The sequence below is a fragment of the Macrotis lagotis genome, chromosome 1 (genome assembly GCF_037893015.1).
Source record: "Macrotis lagotis isolate mMagLag1 chromosome 1, bilby.v1.9.chrom.fasta, whole genome shotgun sequence".
In the NCBI taxonomy this organism is placed as follows: domain Eukaryota; kingdom Metazoa; phylum Chordata; class Mammalia; order Peramelemorphia; family Peramelidae; genus Macrotis; species Macrotis lagotis.
This window is the reverse complement of record NC_133658.1, coordinates 170807524-170823319: the sequence shown is the minus strand read 5'-3', so window position 1 is coordinate 170823319 and position 15796 is coordinate 170807524. Positions and strand designations below refer to the sequence as shown.

Genomic DNA, 15796 nt, shown 5'->3' with positions numbered 1-15796 from the left:
AACTGGAATTAGTTCAAAGAAGAAGAAAAATAGACACACACACACACACACACACACACACACACACTCTCTCTCTCTCTCTCAGTTATTTTTAGAAATATAACTTATCCAATAGAAAATAGGAAGGGAAGGGGATCAGAGAAGAAAAGCAGGTTAAAAAGGGGAGCAATGGATAGAAACAAAATAGACTTATGGAAGGATAGGATAAAAAAGAGAGAGAAAGAAACAGGATAGAGGAAAATACACAATCATAACTGAGAATTTTAATGAGATGAGCTCACCCACAAAATAGAAGCAGAAGGCAAAATGGGTCCAATAATATGTTATTTAGACACATACACAGAAAATAGAGTTAAAATAAAATTTTGAAGCAAAATCTAATGTGTTTCAGGTGAAAGAAGGATAACAATTATGATCTCAGATAAAGTAAAAGCAAAAATAGACCTACTTAAAAGAGATTAATTGGGGAAACTATATTTTGCTAAAAGATACCATGGACATTGCAAGTTCCTCTAATGAGAAAAACCTCATTTCTCAAATATATACTAAGCATTAAACCAAGTCAATTTCATAAAAAAGTTATTCCTCAATTGATAAGTGGTCAAAGGTTATGAACAGGCAGTTTTCAGAAGAAGAAATCAAAGATAGCTATAGTCATATGAAAAAATGCTCTCAATCACGATTTTTTAAAAGTTTTTTCCCCGCAGTGGATTGCTGAATACTTTTATTCTGCACATAGAAGCCACTAAAGGATCTGGCCCATGGGCTTGTTGGGGGCTGCACCACGAGTATATGACTCTGCACATCAACACTGGGGGTGGGGGTGAGAACAGATCATTCCAGCCCAGTCACAAGATGAGGTCTTCCAAAAAAGAACCAAATGATCAGGTACCATCTCTGATAAGACAGTTTGAAAGAAGCAGTGAGAACACAGAAAGGTGGAAGAGTGAGGGGTGGAGTTAAGTAGCAGAGCTCCCATCTCCAAAACAAAACTGGTCTACTACTTGGTGCTGCCCATTCTTTGGAGGACTTCTACAGAGGTGACTGTCGCCTATTAGCTTTGAGGCTTCATGGTCATGGAGCTTACTTGGCCTGAGGGTTTCTGAAGTTCCTTCCAGTGAATTTAACCTTGCTGCCCAGTTCTTCCTCAATTCTGAGAATTTGGTTATACTTGGCCAAATGCTCAGATCGGCAGGGGGCCCCAGTCTTGATCTGCCCAGTGCAGAGACCCACCACCAGGTCTGCAATGAAGGTATCTTCAGTCTCCCCAGAATGATGGGAAACCATTACTCCCCACCCATTGGACTGGGCCAGCTTGCACGCCTGGAGTGATTCAGTCATGGAGCCAATCTGGTTCACTTTGAGCAGGAAGCAATTGCAAGCTTTCTCATTCACAGCCTTTTCAATGCACTTGGTATTGGTCACTGTGAGATCATCCCCTACAACCTGGATGCCTATAGTTTCAGTAAAATTCTTCCTAGCTGCCCAATCATCCTGGTCAAAGGGATCTTCAATAGACACCATTGGATAGCACCTGATGAAACTCTTGTAAAGGTCCCCAAGCTCAGCAGGTGAGATGTATCTGTTGGGATCATCAGGAGACTTGAAGTCCAAGTCACATTTCCCAGACCAGAAGAATTCAGAGGCAGCAACATCCATGCCAATTACAGCCTGGTCAGTATAGCCAGCCTTGCCAATTGCTTCCTTCAGCAGCTCCAGAGCTTCTTTATTACCCAGGATGTTAGGAGCAAAGCCACCTTTATTTCCTACATTGGTGGCATCCTGTCCATATTTCTTCTTTTTTTTTTGTGCGTGTGTGTATACAAAGCCTTTATTTGATGCATATGTGTTTCATTTGTTGTCTCACTACAGGCGATCATGGTTTAGATCAGTAGCATTAACTAACATTTTGCCATTTATTAGGCCCCCAACAATTAGAGCAATCCAACTTCAAATGTTATGTTCTGCACAAAAAGCATAGTACAAAATTCATTCATTCAGCATGGTGTTAGAACAGTTTAGATAAGGTCTCCCTCTCAAGGTTACCTCTGGAAGGTGAAGGGGGCATATAGCTGATGGTGGTCTCCCTCAGGTAAAGGAAACAAATGGGAGGGTTAAGACTAGGACTGGTAGTGTCCCTGAAGTTAGGTAGTGAACCAGAAAAACTTGAGAAGGTTTAGAGCAAATTAAAGTGAAGAAACTCCTAAGGCCAAGAAATCACTGGTCTCAGCTAGGTAAGTGTTCATTTGTGACCCTTAGAATCAATATAATAGATTACTGAGCAAAGAAGAGATTTTTGAATGAAAAATGCTCTTTTCCCTTGTCCCCTCTCCCCATCCTGGGTTTATTAGGTTCCTTTGAAATATTATTTAGGGCAGTAGCTATATCCAGAGAAGGCTTACAGGTTATCAGAACTGGCATGATTGGAGTTTAGCATAGAATCACAGAGTAATCACAAACAGAATCTCTCTCTCTCTCTCTCTCTCTCTCTCTCTCTCTCTCTCTCTCTCTCTCTCCCTGGGTGCTGTTTGCTGTAGAATCAAAAGAAGATCTTGATAACTTCTTCCACATACTTAGCAACTGGCATAGGCTTTCTCTTACTGCCAGGGGCCAGGAATTTCTTAATTGTTGGGAGATTACTCATTTGAGTTTTGAATGCCTGGAGTGAGGGGAATCCAGAGAGTGCATCAGGGACTTTCTCTTCCACCATTAAAATAACTTCAAACAGTTGCACATCTGCCATGCTCAGCTGGTTACTCACAAGAAAGTTTTGTCCATGACTCTTGAAAACCTTTTCAAAAGCAGGGAAATATCTTTTTTGGCCTTGTTAGTGATTTCAGTGAGTCTTGTTATTTGCTCTTCTCCTTTCAGGAAAGGACAGATAATGATTAACTCCATCAGATCCATTATTCCCTCTGAGTACATGATAGTCAGCGCTCTCTCCTTCAGATCCTTTCCAAGTAGATTGTATTTCTCAGCAATATAGTGGAGAATGGCTCTCGTCTGAACCAGCTTCATCCCATCTATTTCAACCATTGGCACTTGTTGGAAGAATAGTTCAGTTTTTTGTAACTTTTGCAATTGTTCCTTTGTTTCAAAAAATTTTTCTTCAAACTCTACTCCAGCTGCTGCCAAGAGCCATCGGATGGTTTCCATTCTTCCCCTTCCATTAACGTAGTGGAGAACAGGTTTATTTGCCATTGTGATGTTTCAAATTTTCGTTGCAGGGGCGAGAGGGTTGTCCAGGAGGAGCAGTCTCGGGAGAAGGGAGCGAAAAGATGTCTGGGCACATGGGGTGGGGGTGTCCATATTTCTTCTTAATCATATTCTTCAGGTTGTGGTAGACCTCAGCTCCAATTCACATGGCATGGCCTCCCTGAAGTTTGATGCTCCAACAGGGAGGATCATGAACTCTTGCATTACTAGCTTGTTACTAGCATGGGAGCCACCACTGATCACACTGAAGGCTGGAACTGGCAGGATGACTTCTTCACTGCCTGCAAGATCAGCAATATGGAAGAACAAGGAGACACCTTTCTTAGCAGCCCTAGTCTTACAAACAGCCAGAGACACTCCCAATATGGCATTTGCTCCAAATTTAGATTTATTCTCAGAACCATGCATCTCTATCATCAATTTGTCAATCTTCTCCTGCTCCACAACATTCAGTTTCTTGCTAATCAGGGTCAGGGCAATAGTTTTACTGATGTGCTCAACCACTTTTGAGACACCTTTCTCCATATAGCAGGTCTTATCATTGTATCAGAGCTCCAGGGCTTCATGGATGCCAGTAGAAGCCCCACTGGGCACAGCAGAGACCTTTTGAAGAGACCTTTTGAAGTGTACAGATCAACTTCAACGGTGGGGTTTCCACAAGAGTCAAAGATCTCTCTTGCAATGATCTTCAAAATCGACACGTTGAATTTCTGGATGGGGCTGGCTTCATGGGATTCAGAGGAGAGAAGCAGAGGCTAAAGTTTTTTTTTTATAAGGCAGTGTGGGGTTAAGTGACTTGCCCAAAGTCACACAGCTAGGTAATTATTATGTGTCTGAGACCAATTTGAACTCAGATCCTCCTGACTCCAGGGCTGGTGTTCCATCCATTGCACTACCTAGCTGCCTCTCTCAATCAGTATTGCTTAGAAAAATGCAAATTAAAATAACTCTGAAATATCACCTCACACATCAGATATAACAAATGCTGGAGGGACGAGGAGAATAAAAGCACACTAGTGAACTATTTGTGGAGTTGTGAACTGATCCAAACATTCTAGAAAACAATTTGGAACTATCTCCAAAGGGCTCTAAAACTGTGCATAGTTTTTGATCCAGCAGTACACTACATCTCTGTCCCAAAAAAGTAAAAGGAAAAAACTCAGTACAAAAATATTTACAGAAGCTCTTTTTGTATTGGCAAAGAATTGAAGATTGAGGGAATGTTCATCAACTGGGGAGTAGCTGAACAAGTTGTGGCATATGATTTTGATGGGCTACTATAGTATTATAAGAAATGATGAGGGAGGTGGTTTCAGAAAAATATGGCAAGATCTAGATGAACTGATGCAAAGCAAAGAAAGAAAAACTGGAAGCTCATTGTACATAGTAACCCCAATGTTGTAATGATGATCAACTGTGGAAAACTTGGCTACTCTGATCAATGCAACGATCGAAGTCAGTTTCAAAGGATTTATGATGAAAATGTGCTATCTAGCTCCAGAAAGAGAACTGACAAACTCTTGAATGCAAACTGAGTATAATTTTCTCATTCTTTGTCTTGCCTTTTAAAAAATATAGCTAATATGAAATGTTTTAATACATATAACTGTTATAATTGTTTGCCTTCTTAGTGGGGAGGTGATATATTTAGAAAACTGCATGATTAAGAATCAAAAGCATAAGTATCCTATATTGTTTTTTAAATGTGGTTAGTATAGAATGTGAAATTGATAGATGAAGTAATTTACTGTGTAAGATGATTTGGCATTGGTTTCAACCAAATTAATGTTATTTTACTAACAAAAAGTCTTGTGATACATTTTTAAAATTCATAACATTGCTTATTTAATGCTTTTATTATGATTTGGGGGAAATCACTGTATAAGCAAAGCTGTTAATTTGAAAACCAATACATATGGCAATTTTATTTATTACTTTGAAAATTAACTCTTCTTTTGTTAGAGACTGTTGCCATTATAGTTTTAAAAAACAGTTAAAAATTTAATTGAGCATATTTTGTCTAAAATGAAAAATATTTTAATTAGAGATAGGGGAAAGTTCACAGAACTTGTAAATATCCAAGTTCTTTGGTGATTTGTCAAATTTTCAGTTTCCTGGATCTTAATCTTTAGTGAGGTCATAAATCTCATTTACTCTGAGAGAAGTTGATGAAAGAATGAAGTAGTTTAAAAAGAAACTAGGATTTTTCATGAATGAAGCAAAGGAACTCATGAATTTATTTGATAAAAAGTGATTTTTATCCGATAAGAATGCTTAACCCTGGCATATGAAAATTATGAAAGTGTATATGGAATAGAATGTAATAAAGTTACATCTTTAAGCCAACTTAGTATCAACAGATCTTAGATTTGAAGATTTTCTTTTGGTTTTAGGATTTAATATGTTGTACTTTAAGATATAGAGATCTAGCAGACTCAAAGTTTAGAGTAGAATATTTTTCTAGGTTTTGAATTAACTATGATATATTCATTATATTATGTAATTTAGAGATGTATTTTCTTAATTTCTAATGATCAACGTCTGCTCTAAGATGAATTTAAACTAGAAAGGATGCATAACTTAAGATTTCTATGTATTGTCAAATATTATTAACAACATGAGAAAAAAATAATGGCTATACCTAAACTGAGATTGAGGAGGCAACAATCTCTTAGAATTGTAATCTGATATTATTCTGAGTTTTCTCTTTCAGGTTTAATTGCTTGAATTTTCAATTGAGTCAATAATCTATCATGTAAGAGAAAAGTCAAGTGCTAGTCAAAAGGGAATATGGTCTGATAAATGCTATAAATAGATGTTTGTACCAGATAAAGTTGAGAGGTTACCTTGTATAGGTGAAGGAAGGATTGTCTTGTGCTATTTCCTTGTGAATGGGAAATTTTCCTTCCCAGCTAATTTTGAGCCTGGTTACAGTAACCAGTGAATAATGTGGAACTTTGCTATATTACTGGCTGTTCCATAATAAAGGTGAACTATAACTCTTATTTGAATTAAGAATTAAGGAAGCTTTATGTTTATGTCAAGTTAGTCTTTGCCTTTAAAGGGACAGTCCTGATATTATTACAATCGAGTCTATCTTTTCCTTTCATAGGACATTTCTAAACAAAAGCAAGTAAACTATAAAAGTGTATATACATGAAGAATTCTGTTGTTGCAATACTAAAGAACTCTGAGCTACTGTGATTAGCTGCAAATATGAAAGATCTTACTGTTTTTAAATTTCACCATATTGAATTTATTGTCACTGATAGTTATATATTAATGTGTACAATTAGGTCTTATAGTACTTTAATTCTTTCTAGATGTTTGAGAATATTATATTCTCAAAAGTGAATTAGAATAATTAGGACAAAAATATGATGGGACAAAGATATAAACGTTTTAAATTTTAACATACTAAAATATCACTTTGAGAAAAACAATATTAAATTGTTTTCTCTAAGAACTAATATATATATATATATATATATATATATATATATATAAAATCAACTTTGGAGATATGACTTTAATTAGATCCCAGTTTTATTCCAATTAGAATTTTTTTTTTGGTTTTTGCAAGGAAATGGGGTTAGAGTGACTTGCCCAAGGATACACAGCTCTATCCACTGTGCCACCTAGCTGCCCCTATTCCAAATAGAATTAGTCTGTTTAGTATAATTACATAGGCATAGTGATTATAGTGATATGTTTATCTATTATTATACATTTACTCAGTCCAGTCAACTAATATTAATATGGGAATTTCATATATTAATAAATATCTACATGTATTATATTTAGAGATAGTTAAGATAAATTCTTTCTTATAATAGGCCCTAAACTTTAAAATACAAGTTATAAATTCACTAACCTATTATAAAGTTCACTTGCCTAACAAAACAATGCTGACCAGAAGACCTTCAACCTTTTGACTTATAGGACCAAAGTTAACATGCATGAGAGGAGAAGGGCAAGACTCTGGACCTCTAACCTCTTCTGTTTAATCACTGTAACCAAGTTCAGCATGAATGTGATGACATGATATGATAAGTCCCTCAATTTATTTTGATACCTCTGGACCACCCTCTCTTACCCAACATAAGAAGGGGACCATCTTATGACCATTTAAGTCAGTGGATGACCTTTACCTTGCCTACCCTTGCCTCCCTTGTCTATCAAGTCACTATCATGGTGATGCATTATTTCTGGCTCTTCTGGAGGGTCAGGAGCAAGGTCTATCAACCAACAAAGCTATATATTTAACTTTGTGTAGCTGGGTATCACATATTATAAAAGTAAAATCCTAGGGATAAGAGTTATCTCAGATCATGAAGATCTAAGGTCCACTTCATTAGAGGGGTGCCCCCGTATTCTTTTTAACAAAGTGTTATTGGCTCAAAGCTTGTGCTTAGTTGTTGTTTTTTTATAGATTGGACAATTTTTGGAGCTCACACTTTCAAATGTTTCTATTAAGAATAATGACAAAAAGATGAGCATAAAGTTTGAACTAATTAAAAACCAAATTTAAGAAGAACATCCTTCTACAAATGCCTTGGGAATGAGACTTATTCTAGCATTTCTAAGAGAAAATGTTTTCAAGTATCAGATGGCTAAATGACAGCTTAGAACTAAGATGAAAAAATTTCATTAAAGGTAGTTTAATCTGTAACCTGACTTACATTTACCTATAGAATCTATTTAACTTGATTTGTTTGTTCAACTTTTATAACATTGAAAGAAACAGGGGACTGTGAATTTATCTTTTAAAAACCTTTTATGAAGCTTGTGACCATGTGTTCTTTCAATTTCTGAGAAGTCTTCATATATTGAATGGGGTAATTGTTTCATGATATAAGTCTAAGTCCCTGACTTATAGTCCAATTTGATACCCAGTTTTATCTCTCTGACTATGAGAAGCTACAATCTGGTCCCTAAACATTTTAAAGGAATTTTATCAAATTCTAGTTTAGATGAGCAGTGAATGTATACCATGGAAACAATGTAAAGACTGACAAATTGCCTTCTGTGGGAGGTGGAGGGAGGGAAGTAAGATTAGGGGGAAAAATTTTAAGACTCAAAATAAAATAAGCAGTGAAGGAGATCCCTCCAGTGACTGATTATTTTCAGCCCTAAACTGCTTCTGTAATTGTGTTTCTACTACTATAAAGGGGGGAAACTGTGGAAAAACTTTATGGCATTGCTGGAACCTAGCCCTGTATGGCTGAGAAATCAGATCTGTTAATTACAGAACATATTTGGTTAATATTTAACTTAGGACATAAGTCATGCTGACCAGAAACCCAGTCAGATCTGAAGATTTAAGCATATCAAGCAACCAACTTCTCTTAGCAGGCCAATCAGCTACTGTTTCCTTGTTCCTTTATCTGAATCCCTTATAATCACCCCTTTTTTGACTCTCTCCTCTGATGAACAATTTAATAAACTTCTTTCTAAATTATTTTAGTTTAGGAATCTTTTGTTAATCAGATAACAAATGAATACTGAAACTGAAAACTATATAAACTATATAAAAATCACTGGGATATTTGAGTGAGCAAGAATAAAAAAGAAAAAGCAGTCAAAATACTGAAATGAAAAATGGGTCTTGTGTTTTTTTTTTAACCTAGAAGAGTCATTTCTAATATTCCCTAGGCCCATATATTATGAAAAATCTTCATAGTACTCTTCATTAATGAAATATACTCTTACCAAAAAAAAACACACACAGGCATGGATTTTAAAAATATATAGTGCATTCATAATGTTCTGCTGTCCCTAAGAAGAATGCCTTGCATTCTTTTATTTTTTTATCCAAATATCATTTTTTGACACTGACATTTTTACCTCTAGATAAGTTTTTTTTTCAATTGAACCTGTTAGAGATAAAATTATTTCAATCACTTCTAAATGATTCTCAAATTCACTGAACAACTTAGCTAATTCCTGACAGAAAATCAACAGCTTCTCTTTTTCTGCCAAACAAGAGTCATTGAATTGACTTCAATATATCAAAGTTCATTAACTTAATTTGTTTGGGAATAGTATATTATTCCCAAATTACACATATCTTACAGGATTAATATACTGACACGTGTGAAAATATTTGGGTTGGCAGTTTTTTCTCTTCATAAAGCTTTTTAATCTAAGATAATGGATTTTTTGCCTAATATAACACTTAAAATCTCTAAAAAGTCAATTTTAAGGCAACTCCTAAAGTAATCAAAATGACACACACACATTTATTATATTTATATGGCTGGGACTTTATTTTCATGCTTCCCTTCTCTTCTAGCCTGCAGAGATAAAGAAACCTCAGGTGGGAGCTAGGACAAGTACACCTGAATCTATATGGGTTTTGACCCAAATTCAAATTGGTTGACCAATTCAAATGTAAGAGTGTTTGGTATTTGTTTCTCTTCCAACAGCCTCTTAATTGGTCTCTCTGCCTTTCATATCTGATAATATACAGAATCATCCTCTTCTGTCTAATCATCTATATCTTCCTCAATAACCCCCAGAGCCATTCTCCCCAATCCCCTGGCTTTCTGTGTTTTATTTTTTTGTACCCCAGAGTTTATCACATAAGTACTTAACAAAACTTCATTCATTTATTCATTCATTCCTAAAGCACTGACTTGACTCTGTCACTCCCCTGCTTAAGAAGCATCACTGGTTTCCTAAGGCTGCTAAGTAAATTGCAAATCCTCTCTTCTGCATTGAAAACCCCTCAAAATCTGGTTCCAACCTATCTTTCCAAACTAATATCCTATATCTAGGCTATTCTCCTATCCCTGGAATTCTTTCCTTCTTCACTCCTGCTCTTGGAATTCCAGTGCTTGCTAAAGATCAGTTCAGGGGCCATCTCCTACATGAACCTGATTAACCCCCAAATGGAATTGCTCTGTGTTTACTTGCTACTTCATGTTTACCAGTTTGCATGAGTCATTCTGTCCCTGCCTTCACCCCAACCCTAAGAAGGGGGAAAGTTCTTCAAGGCCAAGAACTATTACCTTGCATACAGTTGATGCTGAAAAATTGCACTTGGGATTGAGCTGAATGGGGCAAGAGAAGGACTTCAGAAGAGAGGATCCCTTATTTGGCATAGCATTCCTGAATGAGAGATCCTGAGATATGTCCACTAAATAGGGCAGGGAACAGCAATGATGTTTCTTGCTGGGAGCAAAGGAGAGTGGTCAGAACATATTGGTCACTAATAAGAGGGGGTCCGCGGGCAGGGAACTGAGCCCACCCTATCTACATGAGTGGCAGCAATAGCACCATTTGTAGGGAAGAAGCCATGCCAAGGAACAAGAATCCCATCCTCCGCCTCCCCAAAGGCTCTGCTGGAACTTCAGTTTGTATTCCCCTGCTCCTCAGGACACTCAGACTCTTTGTTATGTGAAAGCTGTGGCAGCATGGGGACAGATCTCACTAATGAAGTTAGCAGGTCAGAATCAAAGCACTGCTGCCCAGGATAGAGGTGCTATTTTTATTTCAAATAACAACTTTCTTCAAGAAGTTAAAAACAGCACCAACTTAAGTTTAGGAACTCCTTATCTGCTTCTTAGACTATTTCAATAGTTTTGGACCCCTTGAATCAAAAACTTCTTAATGGTTCCCTATTGCCCCTAGGATCAAATATAAGTTTCTCTGTTTAGCCTTCAAAGTCCTTAACAACCTGACCTCTATCTTTCCAATTTTATTAAACATTATTCCCTTGGTTTGACCATACTTCTTCTTCCTATTCCTCATACGTGAATATACATCTTCTTTTTTTTTGTTATATCTGATGATACCACCCCCCACCCCCTCAAGCTAATCTCTACTACCTCTTGGAATTTCATTTTTCCTTCAAAACTCTGCTGGAGTACCCCTTGCCAGAGGAAACTTCTGATCCATTCCCCCTCCAGCTCAAAGTGTCCTCAACTCTCTCTCCCAAATCTGAATTTATTATATTTATTTCATATATGCTGAACTATACCCCTGGATTAAATTCAAGATCCTTGAGGATAACTATTTTTTTTTGTTGCATCTTCAGTGTTTGGGGTAGCTAATATGTGGCAGGTATTAAATATCTGCTTGGCTGAAAGATTAATTATTACTGATATCTAATCAATACATTCAAGGCAAAGCTTCCTATTTCAGATGTGAAGGGTTAAGTTATGGCTTATTTCAAAATCTAGCTACTTCTTATGGAAGAGTAATTTGTGGATATGTGAAATCTTATCAGTAATTTAACTGATCAAATTGTAACTGAAATAGTGTGTATGTGTGATTCCAGTGGAGTTCTTGGAAAAAACACTGACAAACTGTTTGTATTATATAAAGAGGATGGTGACCAAGATATTCAAGCTACTCAAAGTCATATCACATGAGAAATGATGGAGAATGGTTAGCCTGATGAACCAAAAACTTAAGGGGAACATGAGAGATATTTGAAGGGCACGTAGAAGAGGGATTAGATCCAGAAGAGAGAACTAGTTACTAACAAACTAAAGGGAGCTAGAAGGAAATTATTTTTAGCATAACATAAGGAGGACCTTCTAATAACTAGAATGGTCCCAAACTGCCTTGTAAAGTGGTTAGGTGCCCATACAAAAGCCATTTTACTTGTCAGGGATGCTATAGAATAAATGCATGTATTAGATAAGAGATTTGGGTAGATAACTTTCAGAGTGCCATTCCAATGCTAAGCTTTTATGACCCTTAAATACTTTTCTCCATTATATTTATATTATGAATTAAAAAGCTACATTGGACAGGAATTTTTTTTCAGTAATATTATGAAGAATGCTTAGGACAAAATAGATATTTCAGATCTTTCATCTTCTCAAACCATCAAACAAACAGGAAAAAGAAATACTCAACATTCAGTAAGAAGCATAAATACTAGTTCTCAAAACAGGTTTTTCCAACTTAATGTGGAAGAAACATACAGTTTCTTAGTTTTATATTATTTAGTTGGCTGACACTGTCTATAAGAGAGAATAAATAAATAATTGATTTCAATTTTCTTACCTGGGCTCCTTCTGGGGGTGTACTGTGATGACCAAATATAGGTGGAACAGGGAAACCACATTCTTGACAGAAAAGAGTGAAAGGGTCACATGGGCGAGTAGCTAAACAATTTGCACACCTAAAAAAACAAAACCTTATTAGATATATCTTATGATTCAATGTTAAGAAAATGAAAAATAAGCAATAATGGTCATAATATACTTTTAAAATATAACTAAATCTATAACCTCTTCCAAACTTTATAACTGCATTCAAAATAGACAAAGAGATATTTTGTTTATTGGTCACAACATTACACCAAAGCATTGAAGCGTTTATGTTAATGTATATATATAATATATATGTATACATACACATACATATATAATATGGATTGTGAGGATATGCATAACCACCAAATTATATGATTTTTAATAAGAAAGGGTTTTAGTTTCTGCCCAGATAAGGAAAAAAAATCTAGCCTGGGAGCATGATACTTGGCTTGTTAGTTGGGTATGGTGATTATGATATGGTCAGCCAGAACAAACTGTGGTATATGTATGTTATGGAACACTTGTTCCATTAGAAATCAGGAGGGAAGAAAATTCAAAGAAGCCTGGAAAGATTTGCATGAACTGATGCTGAGCAAGATGAGCAGAACCAGAAGAACACTGTCTGCCGTAACAGCAACCTGGGGATAATGATCAATCTTAATGGATTTGCTCATTCCATTAGTGCAACAATCAGGCACAATTTGGGGTATCTGCAATCAAGAATACCATCTATATCCTGAGAAACACCTGTGGAGTTTGAACAAAGACCAAAGACTATTGCTTCTAATTTTTAAAAAAAGTTATCTTATTATGTAATTTTTCTATTTCTTATATTTATTTTATTTTTTTTCCCTTAAGGATATGATTTCTCTCTCAACACATTCAATTTAGATCAATGTATAGCAATGGAAACAATGTAAAGATTAACAGACTGCCTTCTATGGGGGGTGGGGGGGAGAGAAGTCATCCTATGTGATTCTTGCCTCTTTCTTTTTTCATAAATGTCACATTAGGAGATTATGGATCCACAAAGAACTACCATTGGTTTATTTTCCTCTTCTTATTTTACTGTGTATCAATCAGTTTATCACTAAAGCTAAAGTTACCCAAAACAAGGAAGTTTGCTGTCAATCAATCAAGCAATCAATTAAAAAAGCAACAATTAAGAGCTTACGACAAAGGAAACTCTTTTCTAGTCACTGGGGATACAAATACAATACACGAAATAATCATTCCTTTGGCTTATAGATTAACAGGGGAAACAAAAGGGATATAAACAGACTAAATACAAAGTCATTCCAGTAGTTTGATGAGAGGTCATTCACATGTAAGGGGGATCAGGTAAGATTCAAAGAGAAGATGGACTTGGAGGCGCATCTTAGAGAAAGGAAGGAAGGGATCTCTGAAGAGAAGAGGGACTGTGAATATATCCCAGGCATGGGAGCCAGAAGGTGGGAAGACAGTCAATCATGTATCAGGTCCAGATGGAAGGCTCCTTTGCTGAGTTACAGAGTGTAGGAAAGGGAGCAATGAACAATGAAGCTGGACTAAGAATTGAGGAAAGGTTGTAAAGGGCTTGAAAAGCTAAACAGCAGAGTTTATAGTTGATTCTAGAGGCCATGAGAAGTCAATGAAGTTTTTTTTTAAAGTTATTTTTTATTCTCATTTTGTACAAATGTTTTTTTACATTAATAAAATATTCTTGTTTACAAGTAAACAAAATACCCCTCCTCCCCCATGAATATAGATAGACTTGCTTGGGCGAAAAAAGTAAAGGGGAGAGAAAAAAATTAAAATAAAAAAAATAATAGTAATAATTGTAGGCATGGCCAGGTGGCGCAATGGATGAAGCACCAGCCCTGGAGCCACGAGCACCCCCTTGTAAACCCAACAATTACCCAGCCGTGTGACATGCAAGCCACCCAATCCCCACTGCCCTGCAAAAACCGAAAAAAAGAAAGAAAAAAAAGACCCGAAATAAAATAAAATAGTAATAATAGTAGGGGTGGCTGGGTGGCAGACAGAGCATTGGCCCTTGAGCCAGGAGCACCTGGGTCCAAATCCGGACACCCAAAGATCACCCTGCTATGTGGCCCCAGGCAGGCCATCCAGCCCCACTTGCCCTGCACCCTCCCCCAAATAATAACAAAAAATGTGCTTGAGTCTTTGTTCCAACACCAACAACTGTCATGGGTAGATCTCATTCTTTATAAGTCCATCACAAAAGTTACTTCCATATTTTTCTACCATTGCCATTGCTGATCGCAACTCCCTCCTTTCTTATTTCTCCACTACCATGTACTCTATTTTCTCTCTCCTTTCACTCTGACTCTGCTGTAGGGTCGCTGAGTGGCGCAGCAGACAGATCCCTGGTCCTGGGGCCAAGAAGCCCTGAGCCCCCATACCACCCCTTAGGCCCAGAATCCACCTGGCCCTGTGGTCCTGGGCAGGCCTTCCAATCCCAGCCCCTTGCAAGAAATAAGAAAGAAAATGTGTTATATATGGCCACTCTCCCCCCATGGTCCATCCTCTCCTCCTTTATTCACATCCCCACCCCTTCCCCCTGCTCCCCCCTCCTTCTTACTCCAGATGTCTATACCCCATTGAGTATATTTGCTGTTTCCTCTCCTAGCCACCTCTGATGAGAGAAAAGGTTCCCTCATTCCCCCTTGCCTCCCCACTTCCATATCATTGCAATAGCTCATTGTAAGAAAAAAATTCTTATGTGAAATATCTTGGACTATTCCCCCCCTCCTTTTTCTTTTTCCCCATTTCATTTCCCTTTTTTTCTATTGACTCCATTTTTACACCATATTTTATCTTGGAATTCAGCTTTCTCCTGTGTTTCAACTATAAAAGCTCCCTCTACCTGCTCTATTAACTGAGAAGGTTCATATGAGTATTATCAGTGTCATTTTTCTATGCAGGAATACATGCAGTTCATCATCAAGTCCCTCATATTTCCCCCCCTCCTCCAATCTCCATGCTTCACCTGAGTCCTGTATCTGAAGATCAAACCTTCTGTTCAGCTCTGGCCATTCCAAAAGGAACATTTGAAATTCCCCTGGTTCATTGAAAGTCCATCCTTTTCCCTGGAAGAGGACATTCAGCCTTGCTGGGTAGTTCATTCTTGGCTGCATTCTAAGCTCTTTTGCCTTCCGGTATATTGTATTCCAAGCCCTAGGAGCTTCCAATGTAGCTGCTGCTAAGTCCTGTGTGATCCTGACTGCAGCTCCACGATATTTGAACTGTGTCCTTCTGGCTGCTTGTAATATTTTCTCTTTGACTTGGGAGTTCTGGAACTTGGCTATAATATTCCTAGGGGTTGGTTTTTTGGGATCTCTTTCTCGGGAGGATTGGTGGATTCTCTCCATTTCTATTTTGCCCTCTGCTTCTAGAATATCAGGGCAATTTTCCTGTAGTAATTCTTTGAAAATGATGTCAAGGCTCTTTTCCTGATCATGACTTTCAGGTATTCCAATAATTTTTAAATTATCTTTCCTACGTCTGTTTTCCATATCAGTTGT

At 37.1% G+C, this 15796-nt stretch overlaps 1 protein-coding gene and 2 pseudogenes across 1 annotated transcript in view; all 3 read right to left on the bottom strand.

The window, feature by feature from the left end:
- The window catches only part of DZANK1 (double zinc ribbon and ankyrin repeat domains 1), a 148996-nt gene that overhangs the window by 99474 nt on the left and 33726 nt on the right, over positions 1 to 15796 (bottom strand). Inside the window, 1 exon segment of the mRNA XM_074209374.1 lies at positions 12238 to 12355. Within this exon segment, the coding sequence (XP_074065475.1) occupies positions 12238 to 12355 (118 nt within the window).
- LOC141504403 (alpha-enolase-like) lies at positions 688 to 5088 on the bottom strand (annotated as a pseudogene).
- LOC141504402 (glutathione S-transferase-like) lies at positions 1809 to 3299 on the bottom strand (annotated as a pseudogene).